Source organism: Cherax quadricarinatus, chromosome 45 (genome assembly GCF_038502225.1).
Source record: "Cherax quadricarinatus isolate ZL_2023a chromosome 45, ASM3850222v1, whole genome shotgun sequence".
Classification (NCBI taxonomy): Eukaryota; Metazoa; Arthropoda; class Malacostraca; order Decapoda; family Parastacidae; genus Cherax; species Cherax quadricarinatus.
Genome location: NC_091336.1, coordinates 1,979,667 through 2,003,281, shown reverse-complemented (window position 1 = coordinate 2,003,281; position 23,615 = coordinate 1,979,667). Strand labels below are relative to the sequence as shown.

The following is a 23,615-nucleotide window of genomic DNA, read 5'->3' as shown; positions in this document are numbered from 1 at the left end:
CCAAAAGAATAAAATAGAAAAATAAAAATGGCAATGACTTGGTTATAATATGATAATAAGATGGTAGACAGGTACACAGGTACACAGGTAGACAGGTACAAAGGATAATATTAAGGTTGGAGGTGAATATACAAACTTGAAAATTTGGCAACACAAGGTTAAGAAAAGTATAAAATAATGATTAATTTACAAAAGTAAAATTGACTGGTAGTAAATATGGTGTTTAATAAAATTTTACTAAGTAATAATGATTACAAGAAATATTAATTAATAAAAGTAAAATGAAAAAGAAATGTTTATTTCAAGTACTAAATTTTAAGGACAGTTATTTGGATTCAATATTGCACTGGTAGTTATACTAGAGCTTAATTGGCAGTACAAGGTATTTAAGAGTAAGGAACTACTCTAAGATAGTAAATGTGGTATTAAAACAGGTTATGGTAATTAGACAAGTAAACAAGTAATGCCAAAAATGTTGAGAGTAAATTGTACTGATAGTAAAAATGGTATTTGATAATAAATTTGGTAAGTAATAGCAATTAATAGTATTTAAAGAAATATGAGGTAGTAATATGGACAGAGAAAGTATTAATTAAGCAAATATTTAAGCAAACAATAGTAATTAAGAAAATTATATAACATAAGGTGACTTATGCTTACTAGTAAGATCACATTACTGAGGTAGTTGATTCTTGATTACTAAGAGATTGTACTGTGAAATTTGAACAATAATGGAGCAAAACATATACTACACATAGGCTTTTAGGTTGGACATTGTTTAGTTATTCTCTGTAAGACTAATATCCCTGAGAAATCATGATAGATCATTCTTGTTTGTGATTGTGTACAGTTGACCTACATTTGTTTTCCTAACTAGAATTTTCCCATCCCATGTGAAGCATTGGTGTATTGTGTCATTATACATACCACACTTGATTTCTTACAATAAATACTACTCATCTCACCCTAGATTAAGACTACAAACACAGTGGACCCTCGACCAATGATGGCATCGTTTAACATTAAATCCGACTAGCGATACATTTTAATGCAAAAATTTTGCCTCGACTAGTGCTAAAAAACTCGACCAACACAATTCATTCTGTTCAAGACGCATCCACTTGTGGCCTGAGTGCGCCTCACTTGTCCCGTGGGTGCCAGTGTTTACAAGCCAGCCAGCTACCGCGGTCCCATCCAAACATACAATTGGAACATTTCATATTATCACAGCGTTTTTAGTGATTGCACCTGCAAAATAAGTCACCATGGGTCCCAAGAAAGCTTCTAGTGCCAACCCTACAGCAAAAAGGGTGAGAATTACTATGGATATGAAGAGAGATCATTGCTAAGTATGAAAGTGGAGTGCGTGTCTCCGAGCTGGCCACGTTGTACACAAAATCCCAGTAAACCATCGTTACTATTGTGGCCAAGAAAATGGCAATCAAGGAAGCTGTTCTTACCAAAGGTGCAACTATGTTTTTGAAACTGAGATTGCAAGTGATAGAAGATGTTGAGAGACTGTTATTTGTGTGGATAAATGAAAAACAGATAGCAGGAGATAGCATCTCTCAAGCGATTATACGTGACAAGGCTAGGAAGTTGCATGATGATTTAATTAGAAAAATGCCTGCAACTAGTGGTGATGTGAGTGAATTTAAGGCCAGCAAAGGTTGGTTTGAGAGATTTAAGAATCGTAGTGGCATACATAGTGTGATAAGGCATGGTGACGCTGCCAGTTAGGACCAAAAAGCAGCTGAAAAATATGTGTAGGAATTCAAGGAGTATATAGACAGTGAAGAATTGAAACCTGAACAAGTGTTTAATTGTGATGAAACAGGCCTATTTTGGAAGAAAATGCCAAGCAGGACCTACATTACTCAGGAGGAAAAGGCACTCCCAGGACATAAGCCTATGAAAGACAGGCTTACTCTGTTGATGTGTGCTAATGCTAGTGGTGATTGCAAAGTGAAGCCTTTATTGGTGTATCACTCTGGAACTCCCAGTGCTCAGGAAAAACAATGTCCTCAAGGCTAATTTGTGTGCTGTGGAGGGCAAACAGGAGGGACTTTTTCTGTGTGTGCAATGTGGCTTAAAGTGCAAACCTTTTTTGATGAAAATCACCCTGACACATCTACTGCAAGCCATGTTGGCAACCTGTACACTGACAATGTTGTGAAACACTTTAGGAATGTCATAAAGGAACGGGAGGTACAGGCCTCTATGGACAGATATGTTGTGTGACAGAGGTCCAGTGACTCTCAAGCTGGTCCTAGTGGCATTAAAAGAAGGGAAGTAACCCCAGAAAAGGACTTGACACCTCAAGTCCTAATGGAAGGGGATTCCCCTTCTAAACACTAACACCATCCACACTCTCCCCTCCTCCCATCCCAACAATCATCACCAGATCTTCAATAAAGGTAAGTGTCATGTAATTGTACATGTCTTCTTCAGTTTGTGTGTATTAAAATTAATATTTCATGTGGAAATTTTTTTTTCAATACTTTGGGGTGTCAGGAATGGATTAATTTGATTTCCATTATTTTTTTGTGGAGAAAATTAACTCGACTAACGATAATTTCGACTAACGATGAGCTCTCAGTAACGGATTAATATCGTTGGTCGAGAGTCCACTGTATTTCAAGGTAAGTAATGAGTGAACTGTATATGTATTTTATTGCTCTGGGATGCTCAAATGTAATAGAATATTATGTATACATGGGGTGGCCTGGTATGGTAGCCCGGCTGATTACCATACATACCACACTTGATTTCTTACAATAAATACTACTTGTCTCACCCTAGATTAAGACTACAAATATTTTAAGGTAAGTAATGAGTCCACAATGTGTGTATTGTACTTTTTTATTGTTTTTTGATGCCTAGTTCTATTGCTAACTTAATATATGTTAGTGTAAACTTGTTATCTAGTACAGTGGACCCTTGACTAACAATATTATTTCATTTCAGACGTCTGCTCGGGTGCCGTTACCGACCGAATTTGTTCCCATAAGGAATATTGTGAAATAGATTAGTCCGTTTTAGACCCCCAAAAATTCACGTACATAAGCACTTACAAAAATACACTCTCATAACTGGTAGAGTTGGGAGCTGATCATTAGTCGAGGGTCCACTGTATTTGTATGCATTTATAAGGGTGAAAAAGAAGGGTATTCCACTTTACGGTGATTTTTGTTTTACGGCAGTAGCCTGGAACCTAACCTGCCATATAATTGGGGCCCTACTGTACTACACATTATATATCCTACGCAGTATATTACATATAAATACACTACCTAACAGAATCACTACCTAACTGAATGCAACCATATGACCTGTCTTTGTAATACTCACTTGTGCTTTATAGTTATCTGTTTACATTAATGTTTTATCACTGATTTCATCATTGCTTAGTAGCAGCGCTGTATAGTCCTTGTGGCTTAGCGCTTCTTTTTGATTATAATAATAATAATAATCATTGCTTAGTTAATCTTAAGTTAATTTTAAGCCAGCCCGTAATGCTATGCATAGTATAAGTGGCTTTGGCATACTGCTCTTATCTGTATTTTTTCTGTACCTCTGTATGTGTGCACAAATTGGAAATAAATAAATAAATAAATAAATATACTTCACAATACATTACATATACAGTAGACCATCATTTATCACAAGTTTATTTGGCACGATTCGGGTATAGGACAATTGAAAAACTGCAGCACAATATTATTTAACACTTCGTAAAATTAATTTAACGTGGTTCAGTTTGCAAGAGGGAAAAAAATTTTGACCCTGTGGTCGCCAGTGGGATTGGCTGTGGACTACACCACTGAGTCAATGGGGGAGGCTTACTGCCAACCCCACCATTCTGAGCCACCCACACCCACCCTCACAGCCTTCAGTTTGGCTCATACGCATGTAAGACGATCTTCTGGGAGCTCGCTGTGTTTGTTCAGATACTTATTTTAACCCTTTCAGGGTCGGCAGGCCCTCTCCTAAACTTGTTCTCAGGGTCAGGAAATTTAAAAAAAAAAAAAAAAAAAAAAAAAAAAAAAAAAAAAAAAGGTAATTATTTTTTCTTATGAAATGATAGCGAATTTTTTCCTGATAATAATGACACCAAAAGTATGAAATTTGATGGAAAACTTACAGAATTATGCTCTCGCGAATTTAGCGGTCTCGAGGATGTTTACGCATCAGCGATTTCGCCCACTTTGAGCCCTATTTTCAGTCAATTCCAATGTACCAATCTACAAAATTCATAACTATTTTGCTAGAACACCATTTTTTCTATCGAATGAGTACAAGAAACCACCCATTTACCAATTTCAATTATCCAATAAAGTGGTCCAAAATTGGCAAATTTGCCAATTTCACACAAATTTCAAAAGATGCCAATTTCCAAATAGGGTTCAGAATAAACAAGACAGACATTCCTGGGACTAGAATAACATTTCCTCTGTTCATCAGTCATGTCCCCAGGTCTCTGTTACATTTCTTTTGCTTTCCACTTTGAATTTCTATTCTCACAAAAAACAGAAGATTTACTATTATGCAGACTACTGCATTAGTGTAGAAATGGTGTTGAAATGGTATAAATAATATCAGCGCACTTGTGAAAGAATATTTTTCTCATCAGTTGACGTGTATTGGACGCATGACTTGATTTGTTTACTTTTGAACTTTGACAAAAATTGAATATTTCTGCTAATTTGAGCTCAATATCAAGGTACTTTTCATTGTGAGACCAATCAAAATCATCTCAATTTCCGTAATTTATCTTCCATTCTATAAAATGAGATGAGGAAAGCTAGAATACAACCATAAATAGCATATGAAAATACACTACAAAGTCGCTGTTTTAAACCAAAAACACAGTCGGAGTTTTTTTCTCATTATGCACTGTGTGCTGCAGGATTTTTTTTTTGTACTGCGCACACTGACCACATAGACCCATTCTTTCATATGTAGGCCTACCAGCTTTCTCTCGTAAGATTTGAAGGCGCTAGAATTTATGCATACTAGTACGGCACCAACCCTGAAAGGGTTAATTGCCATATCTTAAATCTGCCAAGCAATCATGGCACCTAGTAGGCATAAGTGTGTTGCTGAAAGTAGCAAAAAAAGGTTGAAACGTGTAAGTCTAGGAATTACGAAGAAAATCAAGATATTAGACAAGCTTAAGAGTGGCTCACGTGTGGTGGATATAGTGAGGGCCTATGGCCTTAATGAAGCATTAGTTCATACAATTAGAAAGAATGAGGTGAATATACAAGCTTGTGTAATGAATAACCCAAGATGTCATATCATGAAAAGAATGACACGTAGGTCACGAGTAAATAAAACAGAAAACTTGTTGCTCGAGTGGATCGAACAAAAAGACAAAGAAAGATGCACCACTTAATTTCAACCTAACTATGGAAAAGGCCTTACAGTTGTTTAAAGCAGTGTGTGATAAGGAAGGCCTGAAAACGAGTGATGTTTAGCACAGGCTGGTTCCAAAACTTTAAGTTGCATAATGAGTTACTGAATATTAAGTTTTCTGGTGAAAGTGCTTCAGCTGATCATACAGCACCAAGTAATTTTCCTGCTGAATTGCAGGAAATTATTTCTGAGGGTGGCTATGAGCCACATCAAGTGTTTAATGCTGATGAGACAATTGTTTTTTTGGAAGAAAATGCCAATATGGATGAACTTATATCACTCGGCAAGAGAACAGTGCACTGGGCTTCAAGGCAGCAAAGGATCACTTCACCTTGCTCCTTTGCAGTAATGCATCAGGTGATTTCAAGTGTAAGCCCATGGTTATTTACCACTCTAAGAATCCTCATTTTCTGAAAGGTGTAGATAAAAACACCTTACCAGTAATTTGGAGGTCAAACCACTCAGCATGGATGATGGAGGAAATATTTATTGACTGATTTAAGCATCATTTTATTCCTGAAGTCAAGTTTTACCTGCACAGCAAGAACCTTGCATTCAAGGCTCTCTTCATTCTTGATAATTCCCGTACTCATCCACAAGCTTTGCTGGATGTGACCCCACACATAAAAGTTGTATTTTTACCTCCAAATACATCATCTCTAATTCAACAACTGGATCGGGGAGTTATTAAGTCATTCAAGTTATTAAGTCATTCAAGCGTAACTATACAAAAAAAGTTATGAAAAAACTAGTTGCATCAATGGACTCTGATTCCAACTTGGCAGTACCAAGCTTCAGGAATAAATTTAACATTGCAGATGCTCTCAGCTAAGCTAGAAGTGCATGGAATGAAGTGCCCCAATCAACATTACATGCAAGCTGGGGAAAATTATGGCCTTCTGTAGTTAATTCTTTCATTGGTTTTCCCTTGCTTGAGAGTCAGGTTCAGGAAATTGTTCAACTAGCTAGGAGATTACCAGGTGATGGTTTTAACCCCTTGACTGCCACAACCCCAAATCCTGAGGTGTCTCCTGGTGTCGCAAAATTTGCAAGAAAAAAAAAAAAATTTTCTTATGAAATGATAGAAAATCTTTTCCCGATTGTAATGACACCAAAAGAACGAAATTTTATGGAAAACTGATGGAATTATGCTCTCACAAAGTTAGCAACCTCGACGATATTTATGAACTCGGCGATACTTACAAAATGGCAATTTTGTCCACTTTGAGCCCTATTTTCAGCTAATTCCATTGTTCCAGTCAACCAAACTCATAGCTATTTCTTTAGAACTCCATTTTTTTCTATCGATTGAGTACAAGAAACTGCCCATTTATCAATTTCAAGTACCCAATAACATGGTCAGAAATTTGCAATTTGGCCAATTTCACGAAAATTAAAAAAATATGACAATTTCGAAATAGGGTCCTTAATGAACAATGCAGACATTCCTGGCTCTAAAATAACATTTTCTTTGTTCATCAGCCATGTCTCCAGGCCCCTCTGATATTACTCTTGCTTTCTGTTTTGAATTTTTATTCAAACAAAAAATAGAAGATTTACTGTTATGCAGACTACTGCGATATTGTAATAATTGTATAAATAATGTCAACCCATTCATGACTGCATATTAGAATGGGTACTTGGACATTTATTGGAAAACGACATCATTTGTTTACTTTTGAACATCGGCAAAAATCAAACATTTACCCTAATTTGAGCTCTATTTCAACGTTCTTTTCATAGTAAAACCAATCAAAACCACATCTATTTCTATAAAATGGTTTCCATTCTATCAAATGAGACCAGGAAAACGAGAATACAACCATAAATACTATACAAAAATAGACCACAAAGTCGGCATTTTAATTTAAAAAAAAAAAAAATAGAAAATGGTCAGTTTTTTTTCTCTCATTATGCACTGTGTGCTGCAGGATTTTTTCATATGGTGCACACTAACCACACAGGCCCATTCTCTCACATGTGAGCCTACCAGCGTTCTCCTGCTTGATTTGAAGCCGCTAGAATTTATGCGTATTAATACGTCCGAAACACTGGCTCGTAAGACATATATTTATATGACTGAAAGAGTCAAAGGGTTAACCCTTTCAGGGTTGGTGCTGTACTAGTATGGCTTGCATGCCAGGGTTGGTGCCATACTAGTACGCATAAATTCTAGCACCTTCAAATCTAGCAAGAGAAAGCTGGTAGGCCTACATATGAAAGAATGGATCTATGTGGTCAGTGTGCACAGTATAAAAAAAATCCTGCAGCACACAGTGCATGAGAAAAAAAAACTCCGACCGTGTTATTGGTTTAAAACAGCGATTTTGCAATGTATTTCATATGGTATTTATGGTTGTATTCTAGTTTTCCTGGTCTCATTTTATAGAATGGAAGACATATTACAGAAATTGAGATGCTATTGATTGGTTTCACAATGAAAAGTACCTTGATATTGAGCTCAAAGTAGCAGAAATGTTTGATTTTTGCCAAAGTTCAAAAGTAAACAAATCATGCCAAGCGTCCAATACACGTCAACTGGCGAGTCTAATGTTCTTTCACAAGTGTGCTGATATTATTTATACCATTTCTAAACTAATGCAGAATACAGTGTTGTAGTAGCAACTAACCAGTATTATAATGGTACTTAGTGGAGTGGAGTGACTTTCATTAGTTTCTTTTTTCTTGAAATACCAGACATATACTGTGAATTTCATATAACCTGTAGTTACCAGCGGTCGCAATATACACAACGAGAAGCAATTATTACTCCAGAAAAAGCATCCTTCCTCCAAAATTTGCACCAGTCAACTATAGTAATAATATAGCATTTATTGTGGTGGAGACTACAAAAAAAAAAAAATAGAAAAGCTAGATACAGCGATTGATAAACAAGGGTGGAGGTCGACCGTTCGTCACTGTAGGAGTTGCCAGCAGTCACCGGCTCTTCAACACGCAAGTTATACTTTTGTATCAATCAAATCACATATTACTCGGGTAGATAATTTCCAGTAGATCCTTCATGTGTTAGCTCAAATCACCAACCAGTATGGTTTAAATAAGTGACCCACTGATCAGATCAGATAGACTGGTCCGAACACTTGACTGGTCCGAACCCTTGACTGGTCCGAACCCTGGACTGGTTTCAAACAGTTTCGTTGTGCACTACCTAGCAGGTTATTAATAGAATATTCAAGAGGTTGCTAGTAAAATTGCAATAAATCAACCATTCAAATCATTATGAAGCTGTGTGTAGTCTGTGGTCAGTCAAACAAACGGGCTTCCACATGCATAAATTGTCATTTTTGTGGAAATTGGTGTCATGCCCCTTGTGCAGATATCCAAGAACTAGCTACAAGCAGTATTAAAACAGGGAAGTGTTCTTGGGTATGCCCAAATGAGATAAATCTGTGGACTAAAATCACAAGGGTATTAAAAGAGGTCAACATCAAAGCTGCTTTCATAGAAAACCTGGAAGCTTTCTACAACAGATGGGAACATAAAAAGTCGGGGCTGAATGGTACTGCCCTTGATACTGGCCATGTAGTCAGAAACTGTAAGGCTGGAGATGATGTCCTGGTAGTCAGTAAATGGGGGGCTGATAGTGCTGTCCTGGGAGACAGTAATGGTGAAGCTGGAGGTGCTGTCCTGGGAGACAGTAATGGTGAAGTTGGAGGTGCTGTCCTGGGAGACAGTAATGGTGAAGCTGGAGATGCTGTCCTGGGAGACAGTAATGGGGAAGCTGGAGATGCTGTCCTGGGAGACAGTAATGGTGAAGCTGGAGATTTTGTCCAGGTAGTCAGGAATTATACGCAGGAAGGAATACATATAAATGACCTCATAGGGGACAGGAGCCATAGTAGGGAAACAAGTGTAGTCAAAGATAAGATAAAACCAATATTGCAAACTAGAAATACCGCAGGAAATAGCAAACGAGGACTCCACTAGCAATAGTGAGGATATATTACCAAAAACAACTGGTGGGAGCTCCATTGTTGGTGCTAGGGAGGATAGAAGTAAGACAGGGAAACATGTACCAACAGGGAATACAGCCACAGAAACCCAAGGCAAACGGAAACCAAGCCTGTGCACATACTATGCACTCGGTATCTGCTGGCATGGGAAATCTGGAAAAACAGATGGGACGTGCAACTATGACCACCCTAGAAAATGCCATGCCCATATGACAACAGGAAAATGCAAACTCCCTTCCTGTAAGCTTTTTCACCCTGAACTGTGTACCTCTTCAGTACAGGAAAGACTGTGCTATAACCTAAATTGCCAGGCATACCATCTAAAGGGGACAAAAAGATACAAAACATCCAGGCCATGGGACAACCTGGGTAGCCACAGCCACTCATGAGGGAGAGGTTTTTTAATGCCAGGAAGGAAAAAAAACTGGCAGAAAATGGCAGAAATCGTACACCAAATCCAGTCATTCCTGGAGTGGAACCACAGTCGATGGCCTCCACTCCAAACCAACAGATACAGATACTAATGCCGGAAAAAAAATCCCCCCCCAGTACCAACAATACCACCAGTCCGATAACATTCTTCTTTGCAAATATACAGGGTCTAAAGCCAGCAACAAACAACAAAATACCTTTCATCCGTGGACTGCTTGCAGAGGCAAAGGCAATGTTCGCGGCTTTCACTGAGACCCACATAAAGGATCACTTGGACAACGAAATATGGATCCCAGGTTACAACCTATAGAGATGTGACAGAGTGAACAGGCAAAAGGGGGAGGGGGAGGGTTGGCCTGTACATTGCAGAGTCACTTGTTTGCACAGAACTGCTAAATGCCTCAAATGATGTAGTGGAAGTTTTAGCAGTAAAAGTCGAGAACCAAAACCTAGTCATTGTGGTAGTCTACAAGCCTCCGGATGCAACATCCCAGCAATTCCAGGAACAGCTGTTAAAAATTGACCACTGTCTGGAAAACCTTCCAGCTCCTGCACCCAACATCTTGCTCCTGGGGGATTTCAACTTAAGGCACCTAAAATGGAGGAATATAGCAAATAATATTGTTGCAGTAATAACACCAGGAGGCAGCTCTGATGAAAACTCACACTCACACGAGCTTTTAAATCTCTGCACAAAATTCAATTTAAACCAGCAAATAATAGAGCCTACTAGACTGGAGAATACACTAGACCTCATCTTCACTAACAATGATGATCTGATAAGAAATGTCACCATATCAAAAACAATATACTCAGATCACAACATAATTGAGGTTCAGTCATGTATGCGCGGAGCCCCAGACCGACATAATGAGATTAGTCACGAGGGAGCATTCACCAAATTCAACTTCAATAACAAAAACAAAGTGGGACCAAGTAAACCAAGTCCTAACCGATATAAGCTGGGAAGATATACTAAGCAACACAGACCCCAACTTATGCCTAGAACAGATTAACTTGGTGGCACTCGATGTATGCACAAGGCTTATTCCTCTAAGAAAAAGGAGGAGTAGATGTAAAACAGAAAGAGACAGGCGCTCCCTTTACAGGCGACGGAAAAGAATAACAGCGGCTAAAAGAGGTCAATATATCTGAAATGCGTAGGGAGACACTGGTCAGAGAAATAGCAAGCATCGAACTTAAGCTAAAAGAATCCTTTAGGAGTCAGGAATCGCGGGAAGAACTAAAAGCCATAAATGAAATCGAAAGAAACCCAAAGTATTTCTTCTCCTATGCCAAATCAAAATCGAGAACAACGTCCAGTATTGGGCCCCTACTTAAACAAGATGGGTCCTACACAGATGACAGCAAGGAAATGAGTGAGCTACTCAAGTCCCAATATGACTCAGTTTTTAGCAAGCCGCTAACCAGACTGAGAGTCGAAGATCAAAATGAATTTTTTATGAGAGAGCCACAAAATTTGATTAACACAAGCCTATCCGATGTTATCCTGACGCCAAATGACTTCGAACAGGCGATAAATGACATGCCCATGCACTCTGCCCCAGGGCCAGACTCATGGAACTCTGTGTTCATCAAGAACTGCAAGAAGCCCCTATCACGAGCCTTTTCCATCCTATGGAGAGGGAGCATGGACACGGGGGTCGTCCCACAGTTACTAAAAACAACAGACATAGCCCCACTCCACAAAGGGGGCAGTAAAGCAACAGCAAAGAACTACAGACCAATAGCACTAACATCCCATATCATAAAAATCTTTGAAAGGGTCCTAAGAAGCAAGATCACCACCCATCTAGAAACCCATCAGTTACACAACCCAGGGCAACATGGGTTTAGAACAGGTCGCTCCTGTCTGTCTCAACTATTGGATCACTACGACAAGGTCCTAAATGCACTAGAAGACAAAAAGAATGCAGATGTAATATATACAGACTTTGCAAAAGCCTTCGACAAGTGTGACCATGGCGTAATAGCGCACAAAATGCGTGCTAAAGGAATAACAGGAAAAGTCGGTTGATGGATCTATAATTTCCTCACTAACAGAACACAGAGAGTAGTCGTCAACAGAGTAGCTACAGTGAAAAGCTCTGTTCCACAAGGCACAGTACTCGCTCCCATCTTGTTCCTCATCCTCATATCCGACAGACAAGGATGTCAGCCACAGCACCGTGTCTTCCTTTGCAGATGACACCCGAATCTGCATGACAGTGTCTTCCATTGCAGACACTGCAAAGCTCCAGGCAGACATCAACCAAATCTTTCAGTGGGCTGCAGAAAACAATATGAAGTTCAACGATGAGAAATTTCAATTACTCAGATATGGTAAACATGAGGAAATTAAATCTTCATCAGAGTACAAAACAAATTCTGGCCACAAAATAGAGCAAAACACCAACGTCAAAGACCTGGGAGTGATCATGTCGGAGGATCTCACCTTCAAGGACCATAACATTGTATCAATCGCATCTGCTAGAAAAATGACAGGATGGATAATGAGAACCTTCAAAACTAGGGAGGCCAAGCCCATGATGACACTCTTCAGGTCACTTGTTCTATCTAGGCTGGAATATTGCTGCACACTAATAGCACCTTTCAAGGCAGGTGAAATTGCTGACCTAGAAAATGTACAGAGAACTTTCACGGCGCGCATAACGGAGATAAAACACCTCAATTATTGGGAGCGCTTGAGGTTCCTAAACCTGTATTCCCTGGAATGCAGGAGGGAGAGATACATGATTATATACACCTGGAAAATCCTAGAGGGACTAGTACCGAACTTGCACACGAAAATCACTCACTACAAAAGCAAAAGACTTGGCAGACGATGCACCATCCCCCCAATGAAAAGCAGGGGTGTCACTAGCACGTTAAGAGACCATACAATAAGTGTCAGGGGCCCGAGACTGTTCAACTGCCTCCCAGCACACATAAGGGGGATTACCAACAGACCCCTGGCAGTCTTCAAGCTGGCACTGGACAAGCACCTAAAGTCAGTTACGGATCAGCCGGGCTGTGGCTCGTACGTTGGTTTGCGTGCAGCCAGCAGCAACAGCCTGGTTGATCAGGCTCTGATCCACCAGGAGGCCTGGTCACAGACCGGGCCGCGGGGGCGTTGACCCCCGGAACTCTCTCCAGGTAAACTCCAGGTAGTGATTATCTGTCCATTGAACTCTGTTTACCTTTACTTAATTTAGTCCCTTATATATTTTCTCCATTATTTTAGCTTTAAATAACTACCTCAGTTCATATATTCACAACTGTTAAAATAATCAATGTGCTATTCTCAGGTGCTAAAGTGTAATAAGTTCACTATTTTGCCATTAAAATACTCCAGGTGCTATTGACTACCTCAGGCGCTACTGATTTTACTTTTAATACATTCTTTTACTATTGTATCCATTAGCTCCTTTATTTTAACTGTAAATATCTACTGTAGTTCATAAACTCACTTGTTAAAATAATTAAGGTACTATTAGATACTTCAGTGTATAACTGAATTATCAATTCTGCAACAATCCCTTTTTCTGTCAAATTTTTACAAGTTTTAGATTAATCACGGTGTCTTAGTCATAAGTCTAGTTGTAGATTCAATATAAATCTTATATCATTTTACTCAGAAAATCTATTTTGTAAAATTACTCTCATCCTATGATTACAGACATAGGTCCTGATGCAAACTTTTTACAAAATGAATTACATGAATCAACCAGTAACTGTAATTACTACACAGCAGACCAAGCAAAGACATTACTCAGTGCAAACAATAACATAACCATCTTTAACTACAATGTCAGATCCTTGAGCAAACATTATGATGACCTCACAGCATTACTCAGTTTCCTTAATTCCAATATATCAATCATCACACTCACAGAAACCTGGCTTAAGCCTGATATTACAGACTTTTATACCATTCCTGGCTACATGGCCATACACAACTGTAGAACAGACCAGCAAGGGAGAGGAACAGATATATACTATTCAAATCAACTCGAATGTATCAACAGAAACAGAAATATCAATCTCAATCTTAAAATAATGAATCCTAACTAGTCATAAGTTGGCCTGTGATACTCCAATACTGAAACTATGTATTGTGCCAAAACAAAAGCATTCACATTGCTAAACTCACAAACTAGTATTTAGTCACTTAGCCATAATACCAACTTACCTCATAATTTGTAATATTTTAAAGTTAAGAATTAACCTGTCTGCCCGAAATGCCTAGCCATGCTAGGTGTTCTAGTGGCCCCCTCTGTAATTAGTATTTTACTACATGTAAACCACACAATAACCAAATTCTGTAAACTCAGCATTGTAATCCTTTTAGAGAATAAACTTTGAATTTGAATTTGAATAAATCTTGCACAAGGGATGAACATGGACAATTTATCATAGCCAAATTTAAATCAAAAGACCTGCAAAAACCCCTCACAGTTATAAACATCTACAGAGTACCACAGTCAAACATTTACCACTTTAGTGAAAAACTAGGAAACATGATTACTGATGCACACATGAATAAAGACCACCTACTACTAACAGGTGGTTTCAACAAACATACTACACGACTAGGACCCACAAGTAACCAAATTCACAAACGCAATGAGTAACTGCCTGTTGCTACCAGCAATATCTAAACCTACAAGAATCTCCGAGACAAGCATCTCCTTAATAGACCACATCTGGACAAACACCATATCCCCTTTAAAATCAGGCATAATAACGGACAACACTAGAGACCACTACCCAACCTTTCTCATAACTAATCTGGGCAAACTACCACAAGACATCACTAAAGTAACCTTCAGACTACATAACGAGACAGCAGTCAACAACTTTATAGCAGCTATGAATAACATCAATTGGCAAAATGAGCTTGAAACATATACAGATATGAATGAATGTATAAATAATTTTCTAAAAAAAGCCCATGCCTCTACAACAGACATTGCCCCAGAAAAACTAAACAGATCACAGCAAAGAGACTGAATAATCCCTGGCTAACACCAAGCATCCTCAAATCTATTAACACAAAGTACAAATATGAAGAACAGTACAGAATGGGTCAAATAACTAGAGAACAGTCAAGAAATTACTCACCAGCACTTATCAGCCTGATAAGGTGGTCAAAAAAATTGTATTATGAAAATAGATTACTTAACATCAAAGGTGATATGAAAAAAAACCTGGAAAACTCTATCTGAAGTTCTTAGAACTAAAAAGTTATCGAAAAACAAAGCAATCAAACTAACAAAATCAGATGAACCCCTACTCGCTCCAACCGAAACAGCAAACAAACTTAATGTTTTCTTCTCCACCACAGGAAAAAATCTAGCAAACAAAATACCAAGCACATACGCCCGTCCATCAGACTACCTCATAGGAACCTACCCAAATACGCTATTCCTAGCTCTAACCAACCCCACTGAAGTTATGCTCATCATAAACACCCTTAAAAACAAGGTAAGAGACATAAACAACTTGCCTGCTTTTATGTACAAAAAAGCTTCTCAAGTATTGTCACCAATTATTGCAACGCTCTTTAACAAATCCATTGAATCATCTACCTTCCCAACAATCCTCAAAATAGCGAGGGTCACTCCGATCTACAAAGGAGGTGACCAAGCTGACTTGAATAACTATAGACCAATATCTAACTTACCACTGCTCTCTAAAATCTTTGAAAAATTAATTCATAGACAGATCTATTCCTACCTCGTTTCACACAACATATTAAACCCTTGTCCGTTTGGATTCAGAAATAATAAAAGCACAAATGATGCTATCATACACATGCTAGAACTAATATATATCGCACTTGAAAAGAAAAGTCCCGATGGGCATTTTCATTGATTTACATAAAGCTTTCGATGCAGTCGACCATGAACTACTGAACTCCAAATTAATGCACTATGGTATCAGAGGCCACTCCCTCACCTACCTGAAGTCATACCTTAGTAACAGAACTCAATATGTGTATGCAAATGATGCAAACTCTTCCACCCAACCAATCACAGTAGGAGTCCCACAAGGAAGCCTCCTTGGACCACTCCTCTTTCTCATCTAGATCAATGATCTACCGAATGCATCACAGCTATTCGAACCCATATTATTTGCAGATGACACTACATATACATTTTCCCACCCAAACACAGTCATACTAGCAAACACAGTCAATGCTGAATTACAGAAAATATCTGCCTGGATGATGACCAACAAACTTACCTTGAACACTGATAAAACCTATTTATTTATTTATTTATTTTATTTATTTAAAAATTTGAGCACACATACAGAGGTTTGTTTGGAAACAAAGCTGCAAATGATCCAATTAACATTATGCTAAATGGATCATCAGTCACAAGACTCACAGAGAAAATTCCTAAGTATCCACCTTGACAGTAACCTTAAGTTCCGGACACACATACAACAAATCACCAAGAAAATCTCCAAGACTGTAGGCATACTATCAAAGATAAGGTACTACGTTCCACAATCAGCTCTCCTGGCACTGTACCATTCACTCATATACCCTTATCTTACATATGGAATTTGTGCATGGGGATCAACAACATCCAATCACCTAAAACCCCTAATAACCCAGCAAAAGGCAGCAGTAAGAATGATAACAAATTCCCACTCCTGCCAGCAGAATCTGCTTACCATTAAGAACATCCATACTTATTCATGTGCCTACTACATACACAGAACAATACACACAAATATAAAACCCCTACTCAAACTTTTCCTCACCAACCTAAACAGGACACATGACCACAACACAAGACACAGATCTCTTTTTGACATACCTCGTGTCCATATCACACTGTGTAAAAACTATGTACATAAAGGGCCCCAAAATATGGAATTCATTACCAGAAGATATTAAAGTAACCCAGTCTGAAAACCAATTTAAGACTTCTCAAAAGCCACTTAATCACCCTAGACTAAATGCTAAATACTCAGTATACATTTACTCGCCTATGTACTCCCACATCATAACTGAAACAATCACATTGAACCTTTCATCCATTGTTGACAGGAATATAATTGAATCATTGTTTTTCACAAAAGCATTTTAGAATATAAATACGTATATCTTTGTATTATACAAATTTTGATTAATTTATAATTAACCCTTTGACTGTTTACGCCATATAAATACGTCTTATGCACTACTGTTTCTGACGTATTTATACGCATAAATTCTAGGGGCTTCAAATCAAGCAGGAGGAAGCTGGTAGGCCCACGTGTGAGAGAATGGGTCTCTGTGGTCAGTGTGCACCATATAAAAAAAAATCTGGGAGCCAGTGGTGCATTGTGGGAATGCCATTTCAGTCCTCCTTTTTCAGCATGTCTAGCGGAAAGAAATATTTGACTCCCCAGCAAATCTGGGACTCTTCTCTTCCCAAGTGATGCTCTAACACAGATGGAAGTGTCAGTGATGAAGGAGCAGCAAGCAGAAGTCAGTCAGTCAGTCAGTCAGTCAGTCAGTCAGTCGGTCAGTCGGTCAGTCGGTCAGTCGGTCAGTCGGTCAGTCGGTCAGTCGGTCAGTCGGTCAGTCGGTCAGTCGGTCAGTCGGTCAGTCGGTCAGTCGGTCAGTCGGTCAGTCGGTCAGTCGGTCAGTCGGTCAGTCGGTCAGTCGGTCAGGTCAGGTCAGGTCAGGTCAGGTCAGGTCAGGTCAGGTCAGGTCAGGTCAGGTCAAGTCAGTCAGTCAGTCAGTCAGTCAGTCAGTCAGTCAGTCAGTCAGTCAGGCAGTCAGGCAGTCAGTCAGGCAGTCAGTCAGTCAGTCAGTCAGGCAGTCAGTCAGGCAGTCAGTCAGGCAGTCAGTCAGGCAGTCAGTCAGGCAGTCAGTCAGGCAGTCAGTCAGGCAGTCAGTCAGGCAGTCAGTCAGGCAGTCAGTCAGGCAGTCAGTCAGGCAGTCAGTCAGGCAGTCAGTCAGGCAGTCAGTCAGGCAGTCAGGCAGTCAGGCAGTCAGGCAGTCAGGCAGTCAGTCAGTCAGTCAGGCAGTCAGTCAGGCAGTCAGTCAGGCAGTCAGTCAGGCAGTCAGTCAGGCAGTCAGTCAGGCAGTCAGTCAGGCAGTCAGGCAGTCAGGCAGTCAGGCAGTCAGGCAGTCAGTCAGTCAGTCAGTCAGCCAGCCAGCCAGCCAGCCAGCCAGCCAGCCAGCCAGCCAGCCAGCCAGCCAGCCAGCCGCTGCTTGGAGGTCGCTGCTGTTGCTGCCGCAAGTGTTAAAAATCTACGATTCTTGAGAACTTTGAGAACTACGATTATCGAGGGACCACTGTATATAATTGTAGTTCATTGTCGCGATGTATTATGTTGTTTTTACTGCTTAAGACTATAACTGCAACAGAAATAATAGTATTTCTTACCTTAAATTGTAGGTGCTGGTGTTTGTGGATGATTATGAAGAGAGTGGAGAGTTATGTTGTGGCCCTACTGGGCTGAGGTGGATGGTAGAGGTTCTGGTACTGAAATTGATGGTTGTACTTGAGTGTGCATAAATTCTGTAATGGATTTCTGTTCTATTTTACCCTGCAGTACATTATACAACTGATGGTAAGGCATCAGCTGCTTTAGACACTATTTCAGGGTCCTCAGTCTAACTTAAAGTCATTCAATAAGTCAGTAAGTCAATCAAGTCATTCAGTCAGTGAGTTAACTCATTCAGTCAGCCAGTGAGTTAACTCATTGAGTCAGTCAAGTCAGTCAGTCAAGTCAGTAAGTCAGTCAGTCAAACAAGTAAGCCAGTAATCAGTCAGTAAGTCAGTCAGTCAAGTTAGTAAGTCAGTCAGTCAAGTTCATAAGTCAGTCAAGTCAGTAATTCAGTTAGTCAAGTCAGTAATTCAGTTAGTCAAGTCAGTAATTCAGTTAGTCAAGTCAATAATTCAGTTAGTCAAGTCAGTAATTTAGTTAGTCAAGTCAGTAATTCAGTTAGTAAGTCAGTAAGTCATTCAGCAACACTGGCATGCCTACTGGGTGTCATGATTGCTTGGCAGATACAATATATGGTAATTAAAAGATGAAAACACAATTCACAAACACAGCTAACTTGAAGCAGAGAAGTGGAACTGAACACGTAAGCTGGGATGGTAGTGTCAGGAGTGTTGGGGTATGGCGGGAGGTCTCCCTCACAACAAGGCGGCCGCTTGAGGTAGGAAATGGCTTCCACCACTTGTCACACAATGACATATTTTATTCATTCTAGAGTATATATCATGGTTCTATGTTATTTATATTGTTTCTTATGTCATATTAGATGAATTGTGATAGATAAATAAGCCACAGAGTTGATATCATCATATTCCTGCCTCTTGAGAGCAGGAATTCCACTGAAAGGGATTTATGTCATTTCAATTAATTTAAATGAGGGAAATTGACTCAGCATATGAGCAGATCGGGATACAAGCAAGGTCATGGAATGGATTAAACTCATAAGCCAAGGTTCCACCATACAGGTTGACCATCACTAATTCGGCATCATCAGGAACTGTAGGGTGCTGGATTACAGAGTGGTTAAGTTAGAATACGCTCAACCCAACAGCGATATTTACGCATCAGCGATTTCACCCACTTTACACCCTATTTCTGGCCCATTCCATTGTTCCAGTCTACCAAACTCATAGCTATTTCACTACTATTCTTTCTGTCAATTGAGTACAAGGAACCACCTATTTTCCAATTTCAACTACCCAATAAAGTAGTGAGAAATCGGTAATTTGGCCAATTTCACAAAAATTTCAAGAGCTGCCAAATTCAAAATAGGGTCCAGAATAAACAATGCAGGCATTCCAAGCACTAAAATAAACCTACCATCCTACTTACGACCAAGCTTGGTTCCGAACAATCGGTCATAAGTCAAAATGGACGCAAGTCAAACCTTAGAAAATTGCTGACAGGGATACTTCAAAAAATAAATCTTAATCTTGTAAAGTAATCATCCTAATACTGTTTAATTACTTTGATTTTCTGGTCAAAAGTAAGAGTTTTTCTTGCATTTTTGCCAAAACCTTCAGTGCAAGACTCAGACTTCCTCTAAACCCCTTGACTGTTGAAACCCCAAATCCTGAGGTGTCTCCTGGTGTCGAAAAATTTTCGAAAAAAAAAAAAAATTATAATGAAATGATATAGAATCTTTTCCTGATGGTAATGACACTAAAAGAATGAAATTTCATGGAAAACTTATGGAATTATGCTCTTGCGAAGCTAGCGACCTCGGCGATATTTATGAATCAGCGATTTCACCCACTTTGAGCCCTATTTTCCACTAATTCCATTGTTCCAGTCAACCAAACTCATAGCTATTTCTTTAGAACTCCATTTGTTCTATCGACTGAGTACAAGAAACTGCCCATTTACCGATTTCAACTACCCAATAATGTGGTCAGAAATTTGCAATTTGGCCAATTTCACGCAAATTAAAAAATATGCCAATTTCAAAATAGGGTCCAGAATGAACAATGCAGACATTCCTGGCTCTAAAATAACATTTTCTTTGTTCATCAGTCATGTCTCCAGGCCCCTCTGATATTACTCTTGCTTTCTATTTTGAAATTTTATTCAAACAAAAAATATAAGAGTTACTGTTATACAGACTACTGCAATACTGTAATAATTGTATAAATAATGTCAACCCATTCGTGACTGCATTTTAGAATGGCTAGTTGGACACTTATTGGACAATGACATCACTGGTTTACTTTTGAACATCGGCAAAGATCAAGCATTTCCCCTATTTTGAGCTCCATTTCAAGGTTCTTTTCATAGTAAAACCAATCAAAATCACCTCTATTTCTGTAATATGTTTTCCATTCTATCAAATGAGACCAAGAAAATGAGAATACAACCATAAATACTGTACAAAAATACACCACAAAGTCAGCGTTTTAATCTTCCCAAAAAAAGGTCGGAGTTTTTTTTCTCATTATGTACTGCGTACTGCAGGATTTCTTTTTATATGGTGCACACTGACCACACAGACCCATTCTCTCACATATGGTCCTACCAGCTTTCTCCTGCTTGATTTGAAGCCGCTAGAATTTTTGAGTATATAAACGTCAAACACGGTGGCTTGTAAGACGTATATATACGACCGAAACAGCAAAGGATTAAGGGCCATGGTGAAATTTACTGTCCTGTTAGTACAGTTAATACAGTATGGTGATGCTGATAGGGCCGTTACAAACAGTACACGGACACACAGGGTATATATAAGCTTTGAGTGAGGTGTAGTACAAATAGAGGTAGTAGTAGTAGTTATACATGTGGTGGAAAAGTCAGCTGGTACATAATAAGAAAGGTTACAAAAGCTATGGCTTGGGTAGCATAAAAAAATAGATTGAGCAAATGTATATGGATGGATTTGATAAGGTATGTTTCAGTGTCCCTTCTCTATTACATCTCTATTCCATCTCAAGAACGATCTCTAGAACACTAACACACACAAAATAACAAGTGTAATACCTAAGAGTAAATTCTATTTGTCACTCCATAAATTTCCACAAATATTTAATTAAAATACAGCTCATTGTTTAAGATGCTAGTCACATGCTGGCTTCATTACAGTATACTGTATATAGTTTATCATGGAAATTAAGTCTTACCTCCAGTAACTTTGCCATTCCAGTCTTAAGAGCATGAAATAGAAAATATATTGAAATTAATGCAGGAGTACATCAATATAAAATTTTAACCATTAACCTGGAATGTTCTCACATGAATACTTTAAACAAAAAAGATGGAAGATCACAAGACAGAACAATAAAGAAGTTTGAAGATAACCCCTGATTAGTGCAGCACTTGCTAGTGCAACTTTAGTTAGCAACTAAGAAGCCATTTGGGAACAATTCTGTGTAGCAAGAACTTCTCCTTTACTTAGTAATCTGTCTTTACCAATTTTGAAAAAATGAAAAATTTCTCTGAACTCATCACTGATTATAACAGAGTACAAAGAACTATCTCATTTAGTGAAAATCTGACATTGTTTATCACTAAATGGGGAATTAGTTCCATAACCAACCTGAAGATTATACACTACACTATAATTATTTGAGAGGATTTCCTCTTTTCTTATACAGTGGTATCTCAAGTTTCCAACAGCTCTCAACTCGAACAATTATAAATAACAAAAAAAAAAAAGGCACAATACTGTGACTGGAACGATACACAAATAACCCGCACATATGAGAGGTCGTAAGCTCCTCTCGTCTATGTGTGGGTTATTTGTGTATCGAACAATTATGTAAGTGTATTTTTGCAAGTGCTTTTGTAAGTGTATTTTGGGAGGTCTGAAATGGACTAATCTAATTTACATTATTCCTTATGCGAACAAATTCATTTGGTATCGGCACTGGAACAGTCTTTTGGAATGAATTAAGTTCGTAACTTGAGGTACCACTGTATTTTGTCCTGTAGTGTACCTTCCCCCCCCCCCCCAAAAAAAAAAAATTACTTTAGTGAAATTATACCTTTAGAATGTGTTCAAGAGGTCGCTCCTTATTGATACACACACGGAATGTTTGAGCCAAGTTGAAGATATGGTTAAGTTGATCCTTGCTTAGGCCTTGTACACTCAGAAAATGTTCGCCCTGGAAAAAAATATTCAGATAAATTATTTTTTCACTAAGCAAATATAGATAATTATTCACAACTAATATGGCTAAATAGATAGCATGGGAGAAACTATTGCTTTTTCTTTTGGGCCACACTGCCCAGTGGGTTTATTGAAAGAAAGTAGCATGGGTTGAAGAGAATTATATTTACTTGAAGCCCATGTGAAGTGACTCCTGGAAGGCCTGAAGGGATGGCTGGCAGGGGTCGGACAGGCGAAGTATCCCTTCCCTTCAGCCGGGAGGCTGGTCGCTCTTTCCTTTCTCCAAAATCCCCAACTCCTAGCTCCATTAGCATCTCACTATACAACTCTGTACGTAATTAGAACATTTGAATTGGTTGAAATAAAGGAAAATATTTGGCAGCTTTTAATATCACACAATTATTTATTATATATAGTACACAAGGATAATATCTAAGCTACTTATGTGTGAAGTGATATAATTGTGCTATAAAACACCGACAAATAATAACTTTTCGGCACACAGTGGACTAGACTGGTCTTGAACCCTGGGGTTTTCTTTTTCAATAAAACAACATTTACTTTTCAGTAACAAACATCTGAAACATGTTTCTTATATAGAAAAGACCATATTTATGCAAGGCATTCCAGGCAAGCTTAAGCTAAGATTAAATTCTAACATGAAATAGCAGTACAAAGTATCAGACATACTATCACACAAAGTACCACATATACTATCACACAAAGTACCACACATACTATCACACAAAGGACCAGACATACTATCACACAAAGTACAACAATTACTATCACACAAAGTACCACACATACTATCACACAAAGGACCACACATACTATCACACAAAGTATCAGACATACTATCACACAAAGTATCAGACATATGATCACACAAAGTACCTGGAGTTTACCTGGAGAGAGTTCCGGGGGTCAACGCCCCCGCGGCCCGGTCTGTGACCAGGCCTCCTGGTGGATCAGAGCCTGATCAACCAGGCTGTTGCTGCTGGCTGCATGCAAACCAACGTACGAGCCACAGCCCGGCTGATCCGGAACTGACTTTAGGTGCTTGTCCAGTGCCAGCTTGAAGACTGCCAGGGGTCTGTTGGTAATCCCCCTTATGTGTGCTGGGAGGCAGTTGAACAGTCTCGGGCCCCTGACACTTATTGTATGGTCTCTTA

The 23,615-nt window shown here is 38.9% G+C and overlaps 1 protein-coding gene across 1 annotated transcript in view; it reads right to left on the bottom strand.

The window, feature by feature from the left end:
* The window catches only part of r (carbamoyl-phosphate synthetase 2, aspartate transcarbamylase, and dihydroorotase rudimentary), a 1,183,622-nt gene that overhangs the window by 138,309 nt on the left and 1,021,698 nt on the right, over positions 1 to 23,615 (bottom strand). Inside the window, exons 39-40 of the mRNA XM_070094236.1 lie at positions 22,611 to 22,768; positions 22,316 to 22,435 (exon numbers count right to left, since the gene is read on the bottom strand). Coding sequence (XP_069950337.1) covers positions 22,316 to 22,435; positions 22,611 to 22,768 — 278 coding nt within the window. The remainder of the gene's footprint in view (positions 1 to 22,315; positions 22,436 to 22,610; positions 22,769 to 23,615) is intronic.